This window comes from Gallus gallus, chromosome 18 (genome assembly GCF_016699485.2).
Source record: "Gallus gallus isolate bGalGal1 chromosome 18, bGalGal1.mat.broiler.GRCg7b, whole genome shotgun sequence".
Classification (NCBI taxonomy): domain Eukaryota; kingdom Metazoa; phylum Chordata; class Aves; order Galliformes; family Phasianidae; genus Gallus; species Gallus gallus.
In genome coordinates this window covers 11,129,003-11,147,303 of record NC_052549.1, presented here as the reverse complement: position 1 = coordinate 11,147,303, position 18,301 = coordinate 11,129,003, and the positions used below count along the sequence as shown (strand labels likewise).

Genomic DNA, 18,301 nt, shown 5'->3' with positions numbered 1-18,301 from the left:
GGTCGTGGTGTTTGCTCTGAGCACAGCGAGTAGCTGCTCCCAGGCAGGTGGTGCTTCGGGATAAGTTTTGAGCTGTGATGACAGATTAAGGGGTGCATCTTTCTTTGCTTGACCCACTGTCTTAATGCAGAAGTTGGCCGAGCCCCTGGGGTTCGTGCTGGGCTGCTGACAGCTGTGGGACAATCAAGGTCAGCCAGGGCACAGATGGAACCTGATGGCCGGAGGAAGGATCGTGACGGTGGTGCCAATCCTAATTCGACGCTTTCAGCTGCCCCTTTCCCCGCTGCCTGCCCGCCCGTACCCCACGTGGCCGCCCTGCTGCATCCCCATCTCCATCCGTCTCTCCGGGACTGGGATGCCTCTGGCCCCGGGAAGGTCCCTGTCCCCGTGGCCGTGTCGTTAGGTGGCGCTGAGGGGCCGGTGATGGGAGCCGAGAGGGGCCGATGGGGCCGGGCACGCGGGGCTGGGCGGCCGCGCTGCCTGCCTCGTGCAGCGGGCGGCTCGGGTCCCTGCCGGGAACGGGTGCTGCTTTTCAGCGGAGCTCATTCTGCGGGTGTTTGCCGCACGGTGTCTCTCAGCGCTGCATACCTGCAGTCCCCGGGCTGTGTTCACCACCAGCAGCACGTGGACCCCCCGTCCCGAGCAGCCAGGGGGGAGCGGCAGCTCCGGAGCCATTTCTGCAGCGGGGAGAGAGCCGGGAAGGCCACGCTGTGAGTGACACCTGTGTGCTGCTGGGAGCGGGCCTGGGAAGCTGAAGTTACACCTGGGACGAGCTCGGAGGATCTTGCTGGCTTTGCTAAGGGGCTGCTTACTGAAGCTGGCCTTCTAAGATGAGCATTGAGAGCACTCAGAACACAGGTAATCTAGTCCAGCATAAGAGACAAAGCTGCTGCAGGCAGGTTGCTGGCCTGGCAGCAGGGAGGTAAGCTGCAGCTTAGAAACCAGCTCACGCCACCAGGAGAATGTTGGAAAAAAGCCCCTCAGCAGTGTGGGCAGTGGCTGTCTCACCCCAGGGGCTGTGCCTTCCCAGCCCCGCAGAGCCGCCGGGCTGCCGCACTGAGCCGGGCACGGCTGCTGGCGGGGAACAGATGGCTCCGCTGCGCTGACCTCAGCGCTTTGGCCCAGCGCAGCTCCAGCAGCTCTCTGAGCCTCGGGGAGGGGCTCCTCGCCTTCCCAGCGCCGTCCCCAGGTGGAGTGGGGCCGAGGTACCCGTTTCTGGGGTTCCCAGCTTTCCCTTCTCCTTGCACTGAGGGAATGGATTCCTCTCGGCTCAACCGCATCCCTTCTCTGAAAGGACTCCATGTGCATCCTTGGCCCCAGAGCCCTCAGAGCACCCACATTTCTCCTCCTGCCGTTAAAGACTCAGTGTTCCCACTGCTCTGCACTCCCATAAGTTTTCTGGGAGCCTGAAGCCAGGAAGGGGATGAGATGTTCCACAGGCACTGTGCCGCTAGAATGCACCCATCCGTTGTCACCACTGACATCGCAGTGTCCCCATTGCCATGTGGGGTGCCTGCACGGGGTGGGAGATACCCCCACCTGGGGTTTATCCCTGTGGGAATTGGTGCTGTGAGCTTTCCTGGGGCTGGGAGGGGAGCAGAGCTGATGGGCTCCATCGTTCTGTCTCATGGCAGGGTGCAGCAGCTGCCCCAGGGCGCTGCTTAGGGACGAGTGAGGCAGTTGTTGGAGGGCGAGGGCTGATTACACCCCAGGAATGAGTGATTTCCTCCCTCCCTGGGAAATTTCCACTTCTGGGGCAGCCCTGCAGGCGGCCGCCACCAGGGAGGAGGAATTATCCCTGTGGTGACAAAGCCTTCCCTATTTATTTCAGCTCCCTTAATTACCGAGCGGGGAGGATGCATGGCAGCAGAGTGGGGCCATGGTGTGTGCACAGCCCCATCCTTACGGCTCTGCTCCCACCTCTGCCAGCTCTGCTTCACTTTCTCTGTGTTCTGTTTTTGGTGGCCAGGATCAGGGCAGCGGGCAGCTCTGTGTGGGTACCAACGCCCCACATACCAAACCCCTAAATAAGTGATCCCATGAAGGTGCTCTTCGCCCACATTCCTTTGTTAAATGAGCCCTGGGATGAAAGGATGAGGTCGGTTCCCAGTTTCAGCAATGGGTGGGCTCAGACCGCCTTACTTTGGCCACACTTCTGGGGGAGGCCAGCAGGAGCAGGACGGGCACAGAGCTGGGACCAAACCCCCAGCATCCATCTCACGTGCCACCCTCAGGTGATGGCGCGATGTTAAATGGGGCTCAGCAGAGGGACTCACAGCTGTGCTGCTGGGGCTGCTGTGGGGTTCAAGGAGCCTGCAGTAGTGCACGGAGCAGCATTGTCCCCCCAGAACGGCCCTCCTGCGTTCCTGCAGCCCTCACACGGCCACCGCGGGCCCTCCCTGCAGGATGTGGCTGCGCACCAGGAGCTGTCAGCGCACGCTGCGGGCAGTGAGCAGCACACAGAGCCTCCTGCAGAGCGCACACCGGGGGAAGGTAACGGGGAGAAGGGAGGGCTGTGGGCTGGGGGTCTGCTGGGGTAAAGCGCAGTGGTGTGGGAGAGGAAGGAGAAGAGAGGGGTGGGTGGCTTTGGGCCCTCCCAGCACTGCAAAAAGGGAGGCGCAGCACACCCAGGTTGGATGGAGCCGAGTGGGGAAATGAGAGGTTTCCTCTTGGGAGGAAATGTCAACCTGTGCCCGGCGGGGCTGGGGGCTTCTTCCCGAGGTGCAGTCGGTGCTTCTGTTCTGCTCTGACCTTTATAACCACCAGGGTGCTTTTCTGGAGGGGGAATGTAAAAAGGATTTGTGTTGTTCACATGCTGAAATAAGGTGGTTTTGATGATTGCGAGACAGTGCTGTGCGCTGGGGCTGTTACAGAACCTCGGGGCACGGCCATGGCAGCAGCATGGGTGCAGGAATTCTGCTTTTTTTAACAGAAAAAAAAAATGCTTATTTTATTTCAATACCTTCAGAGGAGAGAAAACACGGCTCTCAGGCTGGCATGCGTGGCACTGCCAGGCCCAGCCTCTTGCAGGCACTCTCCAGGTGTACCCAGCTGTTCACAGCTTGGGTGGGTGTGTGAGCCCACGGGGGGAAAACAACCCGTGGGATGGAGATGGGATGGTGGTGGGAATAGGGCTGCTTCCTGTGAGAAGGACCGGCTCTCCAGCAAGGCCCAATCCAGCCCTTGGTGAAAGGGTTAATTGCAGCCAGGTGCCCTTTCTCCTTTGCAGTGCTGAAACCAAAGTGACCCTTGCCTGTTCATGGGCAGAGGACTGGAGGCACTGACCTGTTGCTCAGCCTCCCGTCTCCTTTTCCTGGAGCCAGAGAGTGGTGGCATCACGCCCACACCGAGCAGGGGGCTGTGCACGCCCCGAGCCCTGCAGAATCCTCATGTCTTGAAGATGTGGGCGAGCTGTCCTGGAGACAGCCAGGCTGCTCATAAATGTGTTAAAGCGAAGGCCAAGAGGAAAACACAATTTCCATTTGTTTTGGCATCACTTGCAAACCCCAGGGCCCCTGGCCTTGGGGAAAGGCACGCGGAGGTCCCACGCTCGCTGTGAGCAGCGGGGCTGGCGTAGGCTAAAACCTCCCTGCAAACGACCTTTCCATGAGGTGACACGTGGATGGGCGCTGGGCTGCGTTTGGTGCCGGGGGAGCGCGTGGTGGCACGGGGGTGTGATGGTGCTACAGGCGGCTGCGGTGCCGGTGTGGGGGGTGGCAGCCATCCCAGCGCTATGGGGGTCTCACTCTGGGGTCGCTGTGTCCCTGGGCTGGGCACCTCTATCTCCAGAGCTGCCACGGGTGCTGTAGGCAGTTGGTGCTGTCTGGGGGCCAAAAAGAACGCAGCGCCCAACCTGAGGGCAACAGGACCTCCTGGGGCTCTGCCCATCTCCCCCTGCCTTTGCCGGGGCTCCCCCTGCCCTCCCCCCGAGCAGTGCCAGGGATCAGCTGATGCCTTAATACGGGCCCTGGCGACAGCTGGAGGCTGCTGCTGCCGGCGGGGGCTGCGCTCCCTGTGCCCCCCCAGCGGCGGATGGGGGCCCGGGGCTGCTCCACGCTGGCTGGGGGGCACCACGATGGGCAGCAGGACCATTCCCAGCGGTTAAGCTAGCAAAGGGCTGGAAGGTATTTGGGGTATACGTGTTTGGGGGGGACGTGGGTACAGTCTTCGATTCTTTCTGTGGGTGGGCTGCAGGGGGGGCAATGTCCGGGGAGAGGAAGAGGTCCTTGCCGTGGGCTGTGCCACTTTGCATGGTTATTTTTTTTCGTGGGGGAGCTTTGCTCTTTGGCTCCCCACGCCCGGAGCACGAATTTGGAGGGGGGACTGCAGCCAAGCGGCGAAGTTGCGGCTCGGCAGAGGGCAGGGGCCGGAGGACATATGTCTCGTCCTTCTGCCAACCCCTCCTTTTCCTGCCCCCTCCCCTCCCCCCCCCCCCTCCCCTCCCCGTGCCCGCGTCTCTGCCTCCGTCCCCGATCCCCAGCCGTCCCGACCCCGCTATGGCTACCGGGGAGCCGCGAGCATGAAGCTGGGGGCAGCGGTCCCCTTGGAACACCTGCTGGCGTTGACTGAGCTCGCCCCCCCACCTCTCCGTGCGCACCCACCCCTCTCCCTCCTTCCTCCGCTCCCATCCCTTCCTCCCGCCGCAGCTGCAGCGCTTCCTCCTCCTCCTCCAAGGACGAGTCTGGGACCGACGGCCGGACCCCCCCTCTCCACCCCCGCACCTCCCCCTTCGCCCTGGCACGGCGCACCCCACGGCCGCAGCGGGGTCGGACCGTGCCCTGGGGCTGCCCCGGGCGGGGGGCGGCAACGGGAGGAGCCCCCGGGAGCGGAGCGGGGCATGTAGGAGCCGGAGCGGCGCTGCTCCCGTGAGTACCGGGCGGACTGGGGGGGCCGGGCCCCCGACGGGCTCGGCAGGAACTTTCAGCGGTGAGTTGGGGTTTTCTGGGGGGGCTCCTGGAAATTTCACAGCCGCATCTCCCCTCATCTCGAGATGGGGATGGGTCTATTTTAGGGCGAAGCGCAAAAATAAAGGGGACCCCCGCCGGGTGGCACCTTGCGTAACCCGCCGCTCGCTTTTGTTTTCGGTTAATCCACATCCGACTTTTTTCGTTTTTAAGCTCCGTTTCGGTGCGTTTCGGTGTGTGCGGGGCGCGCCGGGCCCTGCCTGCAACTGGTGCTGCGAGGAGGAGGAGGGCGGCGCGGGATGAAGGTTGAAAGGAGACAGCGCTTCTCCCCGCGTCCCCGGGCAGCCGGAGGGGACGGTCGGGGCGGTTTTACGCTGTCCCCCATCGAGGGCTCACTGAGGTCCCTGTAGGGCTGCCCCTCGCCTGTGCGGCACCAAACGCGTTTCCCGGCCCCATCGGTGCCCCCGCATCCCTGCGCGGCTCCGCTTGGCGCTGTCCTTCCCGCCCCCCTCCCGCCCGCCGTGCTTCTCGGGCTCCGATGCTCTCTGAGATAAGGTTTCTCTTTCTCCAGAAGGATTTTTGCAATTCGGGATTTTTTTCCTCCCCTCCCTGAGGTCACAGCATCCGCACGGTACCCCCCCTCCCGCGGCGCTGGGGCCGGGAGCAGGGAGGGAGGGATGGAGAGAGGCAAAAAGAGTCTTAAAGCAAGAAGCGAACTTTCCCTGTTGCATTAAAATAACATTCCGGGAGGTGGAGGAAGATGAGGGCTCGGAGCATGCCTGGAACGGATTTCTGTGAGCCCGGTGTTGGTGCTGCCCCATCCCTCGCTCCCACGTCAGCCCTCTGCCCGCAGTCAGTGCGGGGTCCCCAGGTCTGTGGGCTCTGCCCTGTGCCACCCACCCCTATGGAGCTGCTGGGCTCAGCCTGGTCCCCAACCCCCAGCAGCCCTGCTGCCGTTTGGTGCCTTCTTCCCCGGATCCCCTTTTCCCACCCCCTACAATGCTGATGGTGCACTTTGCTGGCCGTGCCCAGACGGCTCCTCGCGCTCTGCATCCCAATCCCGGCCATTTTGGCATCCTCAGGGCCGCACCGGCTGCTCTGGCACCAGATGCGATGCTACGGCCCCAGGCCCCAACCCCATGGTAGTCCCCGAGCCAACCCCGCTGTCCCCCCAGGCCCAACCTCACACCCACTCCTCCGCACCACCTCAGCAGCACTGCTGGGTTTATTCCCCTGTTGGTCTGAGCGGTGGCTGAGCAGCTCCGTGCCGTGCCCACCTCCTCGCCCTGCAGCTGTCACCGTGCTGTGGGGGCAGAGCCAGGGAATGCTGCTCCGCGTTCGTCCCGTTTGCCCAAATCCGCCCCCTGCTGTGACATAGGTTGGTGATTTTGGATGGCAGTTGCAGCCCGGCTGAAGCAGCCGCTGTGGAAGCAGCACTTGGCTTTTGGAGAGGTCTGTGCCGCTCTGTGTGCCGTCTGATGGCTGCTGGGGGGGGTTCTCCAGGGCTCAGTGCAGAACCACATGGGATGGGGTTTGGCCGTCCCGTGCCGGTGCGGTGTGGGCGATGCGCGTGGCCGCGTGGCTGGTGGAGCAAATCTGGGCTGCAGTGAGGGCCCGGGGTGTGCTTCAGTGTCCTTGAGGAGCCGTCAGATGGACAGAACTGCCGGGAGAGCGGCTGTTTGTTTTGGGAGGTGCGCTGCTCCCCTTCCTCCCTGCTCGGATAGCTGGTGCCGGATTCCCAATGAATTATTTATCGCGGGACTAAAAATACCCGGGGATTGCAGGGGGAGCGGCGGTGCGGTCCACGCGGTGCTGGCCGGGCTGTGCCGTAGTGTGGGACACCATCAGTGTGAGTCACCGACGGCTGCGGCCGCACCTCAGCGTTGTGGCTGCTGCGGTGGGCGCGGATGTGGGAAGGGGTTGTGGGGCCGCCCCGCAGCTCAGCCCCGTGCTGTGACACCGGGTGTGTGGGGAGGCACTTATTTCGGTTATTTCACGTATCTTCAGTCCAAAACGCCGGCGGTGCTTTGCACCAAGTGGCGTTGAGCCGTGTCATGGGACAGAGGGGTCCCTGGGGCAGCCCCAGCACAGACCCCAAACTTTCTCTCTCTGTGCCAAGGATGCGTTAAGCAACAGCAGCTTTTAATTGCGAGTGACATTTCTGAGCGCCGGCTGGCAGCTGGCATCTTGCTGCATGCAGTGCCACCATGGCTGGCGCGTGGCTGATGGCCCTGGGGCTTCAGGGCTGGGGTTGGTGTTCCAGACTGGCTGCTGCAAATGGGCCGCCAGCCCTGCGATTCTGGTTGTGCCAGGAAGCAAAAGGGGGCCTTCGTTCTCCCCCATTCCTTGGGAACTGCTGGGTACTTGAGCTGGGTACCATGCAGCTAAAGCTGGTGAGCAGCTGATGGGGCTTTTGGGGGGTTTTCCTCCCAGGCAGCAGCAGCAGGAGCTGAGGGGCTCCTCTGCCCTGGCACATCCAGGCCCCACTGGCACCCACAGCCCCGCTGCCCTGCCAGGGATCCACGCTCTGCATGGCAGAGGGTGCAAAGGGGGACGCGAGCTTTCAGCCTGTAAATATTTCAGGTGTCTGTCAACTGTGGAGAGAGGCACGAGGGAGCATCCAGCTCCTCCCAGCACCTCCTGCTGCTGTCCCCATCCCTGCCTGCGGGCACTGAGGAGCATCCTAACGTGGCTTAGAGGGGAAGGAGGGCAAAGCGGCAGTGGGATGGTGATGAGGTGGTGGAGGGAAGCAGGAACAGGTTGGGGAAGGTTTGTGGCTGCTGGGGATGAGGGTAAGGGATGTAGCACTGGGAGACAGCGCCTCTGTAGTCCCAAAGGGGCTGAGCTGGGGGACGCAGCCCTGTGGTCATCCCCACACCACATCCAGCCTCCGAGGGAGGAGAGTCCCCACTTCCACTGGGGTCACCCACTGCTGGGGTGGTGCGTGGGGGAGCGTCCCCACAGATGAATGGGTGTGAGGGGCTGTGTCCGTCCGTCCTCACAGGGACACGGCGGTGGACATGGGCAGAGCGCCGGCGCACACTCTGCTGCTGTCGCTGGTGCTGGGCTGCTCAGCTGCCTTCACCGACGTGCTGCTGCCCGGCCCTGCGGAGCCGGTGGTCAACGTGGCCGTGGTGTTCGGGGGCACGTCCTACCCGCTGCACATCCGCTCCCGCCTGAGTCCCCAGAGCTTCCTGGACATGCCCCTGGAGATCCACCCCATCACCGTTGTTGTCAACAACACCAACCCCAGCACCCTCCTCACCCACATCTGCGACGTGCTGGCCAGCCACAAGATCCACGGCATCGTCTTCGAGGACAACGTCGGCACGGAGGCGGTGGCCCAGATCCTTGACTTCGTCTCCTCCCAGACCCAGGTCCCCATCGTCAGCATCAGCGGGGGCTCTGCGGTGGTCCTCAGCCCCAAGGTGAGGCTTTGGCTGCCGGTTATTTGAGGTCTGGGATTGGCACCTGGCGGTCATTGGCCAGGGCAGTAGGACTTTCCTTGGGTGTCCAGGGAGGATTTGGTCACCTCCTGCTGTATTGGCTCCTGGCGATCCCAGTGCTGGCCGTATGGATGGCAGCACCACCACCTCCTGCACAAAGAGAGCGGAGGCAAACATCGAGATGGCTTCCCCAAATGCTTGGGGAGGTGGGCTCTTAACCCTAATGCCAAGCTGCTGCGTGGCAGCAGGTGTGGTAGCCTTGACTGGAGCCACCAGCTGTCCTGCAGCTGCCCCCAAGGGGTATCCATGGGGTGGCACAGGGGCAGCCCCCGCTGCCCAGACCCCTCTAGGAGCGTCAGGAAAAAAACCCAAAGGCAGAGGCGGTCTGCGTGGCGAGGCACTGCTGCCTGCTTGCGACCTTCTGAAAATGCCATTCGCTGCATCATTTAAGACAGAATCAGATCAATTAAGATTTGCTAATGAGAGGCCAGATGGCCGGGGAGGTGGGGCGGGCGATGGAGCCGGCAGCAGGTAGCGGTGTGGGAGCTGCTCCCAGCTCCGTGTAGGAGGCGGCCGGTTCCCCCCTGGGCACGGCTGGGTGGATGTTGGTCAACGAGGTGAAAAACCTCAACCCTGTGCCATGGGATGCCCGTGGCTCTGCGGAAACCACGGGGATGGACTGGCCCCATTTTGGGTGACTCCAGACCACGGACCACAGCAGCTCATAGTGTGTTGGTGGTTCCCCGGAGGAATGCGGGGAGGAGGGGAGCCCCGTGCCATGGGGACAACCCCCCCTGAGCCCTCCTCCCCCCACAGGAGCCCAGCTCAGCCTTCCTGCAGCTGGGCGTCTCCATCGAGCAGCAGATCCAGGTGATCTTCAAGGTGCTGGAGGAATACGACTGGAGCTCCTTTGCCGTCATCACCAGCCTCTACCCGGGCTACAACATCTTCCTGGAGCTCATTCGCTCCTTCACTGATGCCAGCTACTTCGGCTGGGAGCTGCAGGACGTGCTCACCTTCGAGATGAGCCAGGAGCGGAGCAGCTCCAGGACGCAGCGGCTCCTGCGGCAGCTTGATGCCCAGGTGCTCCTGGTCTACTGCTCACGGGATGAGGCTGAGTTCCTCTTTGAGATGGCCGGGCAAGCTGGGCTGGTGGGGCCGGGCTACATCTGGATTGTGCCCAGCCTCACAGTGGGCAACATGGAGCTGCCGCCCACCTCCTTCCCCATCGGCCTCATCAGCGTGGTGACAGAGAGCTGGAAGCTGAGCCTGCGGCAGAAGGTGCGGGACGGGGTGGCCATCATCGCCATGGGGGCAGCCAGCTTCTTCCGAGCCCACGGCTTCCTCCCGGATGTGGGACGGGACTGCCGGGCTCCCACTGCTGCTGCCAACGCCAGCTTCTACCGGTGAGGTCGGGGGAACCGCTGGTGCGCACTGCGTTGGTGGATGGGGAATGGAGGGACGGGGTGCAGGGAGAGGACGCTCACAGCTCGTGCCTCTGGGCTTGGCTTCTTCTTGAGCATTTCGGAGTGGCTCTTGCCTTCCCCCTGGGGGACCTAGGAGGGGATTTAAAGCTCTCTGAGGGCTTCTTTGTGCTGCAAATGTGTCATCTCGGTGCTTCTGTGGCAGCATCTGTGCTTCTGCCCTTCCTCACCTGCAGTGGTCCATCCTCAGCATCTTGTTGCAGGGAGGGCTGCCTCGGCTCTCTGCTGCACAGGGGCTAAGTTGGGCCTCCTCTCCCCACCCTGCATCTCTGGGGACCTGGGATCGTGGCTGAGGGAGGGCAGCTGGGCACATGCAGGGCTTGGGCTCATTGGGTGCTGTGCCCCCCAGGCACCTCCTCAATGTGACGTGGGAGCACAGGGACTTCTCCTTCAACGAGGGCGGTTACCTGGTCAGGCCCACCATGGTGGTGATCTCGCTCAACCAGCACCGGCTCTGGGAGATGGTAGGAGCCCCAAGGGCAGCATAAGTCATGCGAGCCCTATGGCTGACACCAACACATCGGTGTTGTCCCTGCCAACTCGGGACCCTGCAGGTCCCCCATGCACGCCAGCAGCACTCACAGCTTTGTGGCTGTGGCACCCCCCCACACAACTGCATCTTCCTCAGTCCTCCTTGTGCAGCACTGCACACCTCAGTGCACGCTTCCCCACCCTACAGCTGCTTCATCCCTTGCTCTTCTGCCAGCCCCACTCCAGGCTGTGCCTGATGCTTCTGGCCATGCAGGCGCAGACCTGAAATAAGCCATCTGGAGGTGCTTCTTCCATTTTAAAAACATTTCAAGTGAAAAATGGCTACTTCTGTGCACACAGCCCCGGGAAGAGGGAAAACCTCAGCCTGTTGTCACTGGGGGAAAGCGCGCGTGTGTGTGTGGGTGGTGGGAGCTGGCAGTGCCCTCTGTGCTGGTTGCAGCCCAACGGCGCTCTGGGTCCCCCCATGCAGCGGTGACGGTGCGCTCTCCCCTGCGGCAGGTGGGGAAATGGGAGCACGGCATCATCCATATGAAGTACCCGGTGTGGCCCCGCTACGGCTCCTTCCTGCAGCCCGTGGTGGACAACCGGCACCTGACGGTGGCCACGCTGGAGGAGCGGCCCTTCGTCATTGTGGAGAACACCGATCCCAGCACCGGCGTCTGCGTGCGCAACACCGTGCCGTGCCGCAAGCAGACCAACGCTTCGGCCAGGTGAGCAGCACCGCATCCCCTGTGTGCCCCACGCACGGCGGGGAGCTGCTGAGACGGGGCTGCAGACAGAGCAGGAGAGGTCTGTGCAGCCTGCTGGCTGAGCGGTGCTGGGAAGGGCTCTGCCCGAATCCACTGGGGCTTTGGGACCCCATTGGTGGTCCTTCCCCTTCACTTCCCCTTTCCCCTTTTGTTTGCTTTCCCCCTTTTTCCTTTCCCCCCTTTCCCACTCCCCTTTCCCTTCCCGTCCCTCCCAGCACTCTGCAGAGGACAAAGCCCACCTCCTCGCACACGCACTGCCTGCACACGTGTGCACATGGGGCAGCTCAGGGCTGTGCCTCCTCTGCAGAACCCTGACCCATTTTTCCCGGCGCGGTCTCAGCAGCGATGGCCTCGCAGACCCCTACACCAAGCTGTGCTGCAAAGGCTTCTGCATCGACATCCTGAAGAAGCTGGCCAAGACGGTGAAGTTCTCCTATGACCTCTACCTGGTGACCAATGGCAAGCATGGCAAGATCGTGCGCGGGGTGTGGAACGGCATGATTGGTGAGGTAGGGCCGGGCAGCTGTCCTGCCTCGGGTGGGGTGTGAGGAGGAACGGCTCCCAAAGAGCGGTGATGCAGCGGCACGGGGAGCGGGGAAGACCCCCGGGGGTGTTCAGAAACTGAGGGACGTGGGCGGTGGGGCGGGGGGTGGGCTGGGGTTGGATTTGGTGACTTCAGTGGGATTTTCAACCTCAGTGGTTCTGTGATTCCCGCAGGAAGGGCTGAGGGAGGTGGGATTGTTTGGCCTGGGGAAGAGAAGGTTCCAGGGAGACCTCATTGCTTTCAGTGCTTAAAGGGAGCTTATGAAAAAGATGGAGTGGCGTTTTAGGCGGTCTGATGGTGGCAGGACAGGGGGAAAAGGCTTTAAACTAACAGAAGATTTAGGTTGGATGTTAGGAGGAAATTCTTTACTAGGAAGGCAGCACGGTGCTGGAATGTGATTCCTGGAGAAGCCCAGGTGGTGCCCCATCCCTGGATGTGCCCAAGGCTGTGGATGGGCCCTCGGCTGCCTGAGCTGGGGGGCAGCCTATGGCGGTGGTGTGGGGCTGTGAGGTTCCTCCCAGCCCAAACGTCCCGTGGTTCTGTGGTTCAGCCCAGGCGCTGCTCGCTGGGGCACACCAGCGGCGGTGTCTTCGGCTCTCCTCCCCTTCCTCTGCCCGTCCTGAGGCCACCCGCCCTCCCCAGGTGTACTACAAGCGCGCAGACATGGCCATCGGATCCCTCACTATCAATGAGGAGCGCTCCGAGATCGTGGACTTCTCCGTGCCCTTCGTGGAGACCGGAATCAGTGTGATGGTGGCCAGGAGCAACGGCACCGTCTCCCCCTCCGCCTTCCTGGGTGAGCGGGGGGGATCAGCCCGGCCTGCTGCAAGAGCGGGTTGGGAACAGCGCTGCGTTTTAATAACGCCAAAAAAAATCCAGTTTGCCGTTCACCGGGGAAGGAGGCTGAGCCGCTGCTGTCAGGGCTGTCCTCTCCCCCTGCCAAAGTAATCCCATTATTATTGTTTTTTCCTCACCGTATTTTTGATGAAGGAGGAAGGATGGAGGTGTGGGGTCACCTTCACCAACCCCATGGCCATGGGATGCATGGGGCATCCTGTCCTGCTCGGCAAGGCCGGGGCCGCATGCTGCGGTGCCAGCGCTGCACCTCCCTGCTGATGAACCCCATCCCCACTGGGGGCATTTTGGACAGAAATGAGTCCTGCTGACAGGGCCAGGGCCACCACCAGGAGCAACCTGCGATCGCGTGGGAAACACGAAGGGATTTGGGATGTCGGGCTGAGCTGATGGAGTCTCTCTCGCCTTGCAGAGCCCTACAGCCCAGCCGTGTGGGTGATGATGTTTGTGATGTGTCTGACCGTGGTGGCCGTCACCGTCTTTGTGTTCGAGTATTTCAGCCCTGTTGGTTACAACCAGAACCTCACCAGTGGCAAAAGTGAGTAGGGAGAGGTGGGAGCTGGGAGGGGACACATCCCCATGCTGACACCTGTCCCTCTGCCCCCTGTCCCCACCAGGGCCGGGCGGTCCCACCTTCACCATCGGCAAGTCGGTGTGGCTGCTGTGGGCTCTGGTCTTCAACAACTCCGTGCCCATCGAGAACCCCAAGGGCACCACCAGCAAGATCATGGTGCTCATCTGGGCCTTCTTCGCCGTCATCTTCCTCGCCAGCTACACTGCCAACCTGGCAGCCTTCATGATCCAGGAGCAGTACATCGACACTGTGTCAGGGCTGAGCGACAGGAAGGTGAGGTGCTGGCTGGGCTCTTCTCCCCCCGCCCGAAATTAAGGTTATCCAGGTGGGGAGCCCTTGAGGGGCTTTGTGGTTGTGCGTGTGTGGGAGGATGGAGAGTTGGCTGGGGAGAGATGCTGCGGACACAGTGGGTGGGGACACAGCAGGGATGTGCCCCCCCGTGACGCTGCCACCCGGGGCTCCCCGCAGTTCCAGAAGCCGCAGGAGCAGTACCCCCCGTTCCGCTTCGGCACGGTCCCCAACGGCAGCACCGAGAGGAACATCCGCAGCAACTACCCCGACATGCACACCCACATGGTGAAGTACAACCAGCGCTCCGTGGAGGACGCCCTCACCAGCCTCAAAATGGGGTATGGTTCCCCCAGGCAGGGTAGGGGTCCCCAAAACAAAGTGTGGTCCCATGTGGCTCCTTGAGGTGGGATGCAGTGCTGCCCAGGTGGAGCATGGGTTCCTCAGCTAGGGTACAGCCCCCCCTCAAGTGAGCTGTAGCTTCCCCAGTTCGGACACAGCTCATCCGGAGGGTACGGCTCTGCGCTTTGGGGTGTTATGGGTCCATAAGGCTTTCCTAGTTGGGTTATGGGACCCCCAAAAATGCTACAACCCCGTGCAGAGGGGATAGAGCTTCCTACAGCTCCCTCAGGTGGGATACATCCCCCCCAGATTGGGTTCCCCTCCCCTGGGTGGGGTTGTGACTCTCCAGGATGGGGTTGAGATCCTCCAAAGGGTACCGCCCCGGGATGCAGCCAACTGAAAGGGGCACAGCTCCCCCAGAAAGGGGTCTGCCCTCCTCCTGAGGAGCCCCCCCTCACCCAGCCCTCTCGGTGGTGGGCAGGAAGCTGGATGCCTTCATCTATGATGCAGCGGTGCTCAACTACATGGCGGGCAAAGATGAGGGCTGCAAGCTGGTGACCATCGGTAGTGGGAAGGTGTTTGCCACCACGGGCTACGGCATCGCCCTGCAGAAGGACTCGCGCTGGAAGCGGGCCATTGACCTGGCCCTGCTGCAATTCCTGGGAGATGGTGCGTGCCCAGAGCATGTCAGTGGGAGCCCCTGGCCTGTGGATCATTGTGGGGTAGCCTTAAGGGGCTGGGGAAGTCGAGCTGCTCCTTCAAGGTGATGTTAAAATCCATCCACACCCCTCCAGCCACAGGACGGGGTTATTCCCTCTGTGGTCTCTGCTCTTCTTGAGGGCTGCTAAATCCCATACGCAAAATCTGAGAAAATCTCTGAGGTGGCCATATGCAAGGCCTGAGGGCCGGGGGGAGGAGAGAGCTGGGAGCAGGGGATGGGTATGAGAGGGATGAGATGGGAGGGGGCCTGGAGATGGATGAGCAACATGAGGGATGCTCAGTGGTGAGGGCTGAGCCAATGATCTTTAAGGTCCCACCCAACCCAATCCACGCTAGTTCTATGATAGTAGCTCTGGGGTTTGGGTGGATTTTATCCTCCTCGACCACCACGGTGGGGTAGGGACAGGCAGGGGCTGTGCTAGGGGAGGTGATGCCCATGGTAGGCTTTTACCCCATCCCTGTGTGTGCCCGGCCCCAGGTGAGACCCAAAAGCTGGAGACGGTGTGGCTGTCGGGTATCTGTCAGAACGAGAAGAACGAGGTGATGAGCAGCAAGCTGGACATTGACAACATGGCTGGGGTCTTCTACATGCTGCTGGTGGCCATGGGGCTCAGCCTGCTGGTCTTCGCCTGGGAGCACCTCGTCTACTGGAAGCTGCGGCACAGCGTTCCCAAGTCCCACAAGTTCGACTTCCTCCTGGCCATCAGCAGGGTGTGTGCCACGCCGCAGGGCGCGGGAGGGGATGGCCTTTGGGCTTCGGTGTCTGCTGGCTCTGTGTGGTGGGGGGAGATGCTGGGGGACAGGAGCCGCCCCACGGTGGGGATGGGGCTTTGTCAGTCCAAGCTGAGCTTTCGGTTGATCGAGGCCAACTCCCGGCTCTTCCCCACCCTCCTGCAGTGTCAGCTCGAGGTGGGGCTGTTTGCACGGCCCTGCGTTCTGCTGACGGCGCGGTCTCCCCACTGTCTCCGCAGGGCATTTACAGCTGCTTCAGCGGGGTGCAGACCCTGGGCAGCCCCGGGCGGGCGCCCACACCCGACGTGACAGCGAGCTCAGCCCAAGCCAACGTGCTGAAGATGCTGCAGGCGGCCAAGGATATGGTGTCGACGGCCAGCGTGGGCGGCTCCCTGGAGCATGCCACGCGCACCATCGAGGACTGGAGCAGCCGCAGCGAGCACCTCCAGACCACCTTCTCGCTCAGGACACCGCAGCTCGTGGTGCAGAACAGCACCGGCACACACCGGGGTCCCTCCTGCGGCCCCCTGCACCCTGAGAGGCTGCGCAGAGCCTACGCGCCCAAAGGGCCCCCCCGGGGGCTGCCTCTGCCCATCCCCGTGGACTCCCGCGAGGAGAGATGGAGAGGGACGAGCGAGCGCACCCCCCGCGTCCTTCACCCCGTGAAGGTTCAGGGCGGCGGTGCGGCGGACAGAGCCCTCCCGGGGCCGTTCCCGCACCTCCCGGCGAAGGCGGCGCCAGAGGGGGATTTCGAGGAGCACGCGCTGATGGGGAACCATATCGGCGCTCCCGTTGCCGTCCCGACGCCTGCCAGGGAGCTCCCGCCGCCGGACATCTACCGGGAGCACAGGCGGGCGGAGCGGCCGCCCAGCGCCCCGCTGCTCTGCGGGGACGGCGCGGGGACGGCGCCGCGGCCGCTCCCGGCGTCGGAGACGAGAAGGGAGGCGGGGAACGCGTCCTTCCCCCCCGCCTGCTCCCGCAGCTCCTTCCCCAAAGCCGCCAGGACTTGCAGAACCGCGGCAGAGCGGGAGCAGCCGAGCCGGCGGGCGAGCGCGGACCGGGCGTCGCGGGAGCGGGGAGAGAAGCATCGCGGTGCGGGGCTGCGGCGGTGCGGGGCGCTCCCACCCGCTGCCCGCGGCGACGTCCCCGACCTCTTCCCCGAAGCCGAGGCCGCCCACGGCTGCGGTCCGCGCTGCCCCGAGGCCGCCGGGCGGCTGGCGGGGACGGGACGGGCGCCGCGCTCTCCTCTGGCCCGGCTGCCGTCCTACCGGGAAGCGTGCCGGCAGAAGCCCCGCGGCACCGCGTGCGCGCCCTACGCCTGCGCGGACTCCTACGCCCACCCGCCCCTCTACCTGGGCCGTTTGTCCCGCGAGCACCCCGAGGTGCCGGGGGGCGGCCGGGGGTCGGGGCGCTGGGACGGAGCCTACAGAGACTGGGGGCGGCGGGGGGAGCCGGGCTGGCTGCGCGCGGTGGGCGCGGAGCGGTTGGCGGCCCGCGGGGCGATGAGTCCCTGTGCCGGCGGGTCCTGGCGGCGGGTCTCCAGCCTGGAGTCAGAGGTCTGATGGGGGCACGGGCAGCTCCGAGAGATGCGCCGCTCCCTGCTCGCCGCCAGTCTGGGTGGAGAGAAGCCAAGCGCCCTTCGCCCAACTTCCCTGCACCGGGCTGCTCCTCCTGGAGATGCGCTCGAGCATCCTCCGTCACCAACAGCGGGATGCTCCAAACCAGATCTGCTCACTTTGAAGGCCAAAGGAGCCTCCTCGAGGCTGGACTGGGCTCTCCCCGCAGGCAGGGCTGGCTGGGGACATGGGGACACCAAACTCATTGTCACCATGTTTCTGTCTTGGTTTCATCGAGGGACTCCAAGCGTCCTGTCCGGGTCATTAAAGAGACATTTTGAACCGGCTGGGGACCCTTCTTCCAGCGCCGCTGCTGAGCCCATTGCTGCCCTTGGTTTTGTGCCCTCAGCCACAGTGATGCCCGTGGTCCTGAGCCCTGCTCACATCCCTGTGCCTGGCTGCTCCCAGCGTGGTGTGCTGAGCACAGGCTGGGAGAGCATCTGCAGTGCGGGGTGTGGGAGAAATGGACTGAGCTCAGCTGCAACCTGCTGGCTTCAGCTCGTCTCGCTGTGTGTATGGAAACTGCTGAGTCACAGCCTGAACCACTGACTGAGCACCTGCAAGAAGAGACCCGGGCAGCCCTGGGAGCACAGGTGGAGGCAATTCACCTGTGTGATTGGAAGGGGTGGAGCCTGGCTGCACCTCTCAGACCTCATTTAAGGGCCGACTGCCATCGGGGAAGGATCTCTTGCTGGAGATCCCTCTTTTGTGAGGTTTTTCTGTGAGCCTACATCTTCAGAGATGGGTGAGCATTCTTCTTTTTGTAACACCTTCTCACTGTGCTGGTCCTGCTGCTGTTGCACTGTGCCATCACCACGCACCCCCCTGGGCTCACCTTCCCTTCCCTTTCCTGTCCCAGCTGAAGGCTGACACCGGGCTGTTTTCAGCCAGGCTGGCATGACTGCACCATGGGGATGGCAGCAAAGCCCTGGGGAGAGCTGGACACTCACTGCCCAAGGACAAACAAGCTGGCACGGCCTGTCCATCCATCCATCTGTCTGTCCATCTATCCATCTGGCCAGGGTTAAATCCAGCCAGTGTCTCTGCGTCTGCCCCCAGCCTGGCTGCCATCACGTGCCAACGCTTTAATTCCTGTTACTTATTTATCATTGCAATTGTCACTTAATTGCTTTGGCAGCCCCTCCGAGGGCCTCTTGGCGAGGGAGGGCAGTGGCGATGGAGAGTGGAAGGGATGGATAAATGAACCCACGGTGCTGGGTGGAGGCGTGGGGAGTGTGCTGGGCTGTCACTGGGCTGCAAGGGGCAGCTTTGGCCAACGGGTGCCCCACGGGGGCAGGCTGTCCCCATCGCTGCCCTGGGAAGCTTTCCCCAAATTGAGGCTTCGTGGCCCAAAGACACCACGGCACACACGGTGTGGTAACTGTGCCCAGGCTCAGCAGTGCCCAGGGCCAGATTGGGTTTGGGGACTGTAAGGACAAAACGGAGCAGAAAAAGGGGAGAAAAAAACATCCCCAGCCCACGTTTTCAATTAATTAGTTATATCCCCAGTGACTCAGCAGAGGCCAAATGCGTTTCCCTCATGTTTTATTGAAGG

General features: G+C 62.9%; 1 protein-coding gene across 4 annotated transcripts; it reads left to right on the top strand.

The window, feature by feature from the left end:
- Positions 1–1,039: 1,039 nt before the first annotated feature.
- GRIN2C (glutamate ionotropic receptor NMDA type subunit 2C) lies at positions 1,040–17,032 on the top strand. Of its 4 annotated transcripts, none has more exons than XM_015295464.4 (13): positions 1,040–4,865; positions 7,909–8,332; positions 9,167–9,756; positions 10,184–10,298; positions 10,825–11,036; positions 11,383–11,584; positions 12,262–12,415; positions 12,887–13,012; positions 13,092–13,321; positions 13,517–13,677; positions 14,160–14,347; positions 14,877–15,109; positions 15,370–17,032. In XM_015295464.4, the coding sequence occupies exons 2-13, from the start codon at positions 7,925–7,927 to the stop codon at positions 16,690–16,692; spliced, it is 3,942 nt and encodes a 1,313-aa protein (XP_015150950.2). In that variant the 5' UTR covers positions 1,040–4,865; positions 7,909–7,924; the 3' UTR covers positions 16,693–17,032. The 4 variants fall into 4 exon arrangements, with proteins under 4 accessions (XP_015150950.2, XP_046758195.1, XP_015150952.2 ...); XM_046902239.1 differs by having other exon boundaries at positions 1,040–4,926; XM_015295466.3 differs by lacking the exon at positions 1,040–4,865 and having other exon boundaries at positions 5,535–8,332; positions 11,419–11,584.
- Positions 17,033–18,301: the final 1,269 nt, after the last annotated feature.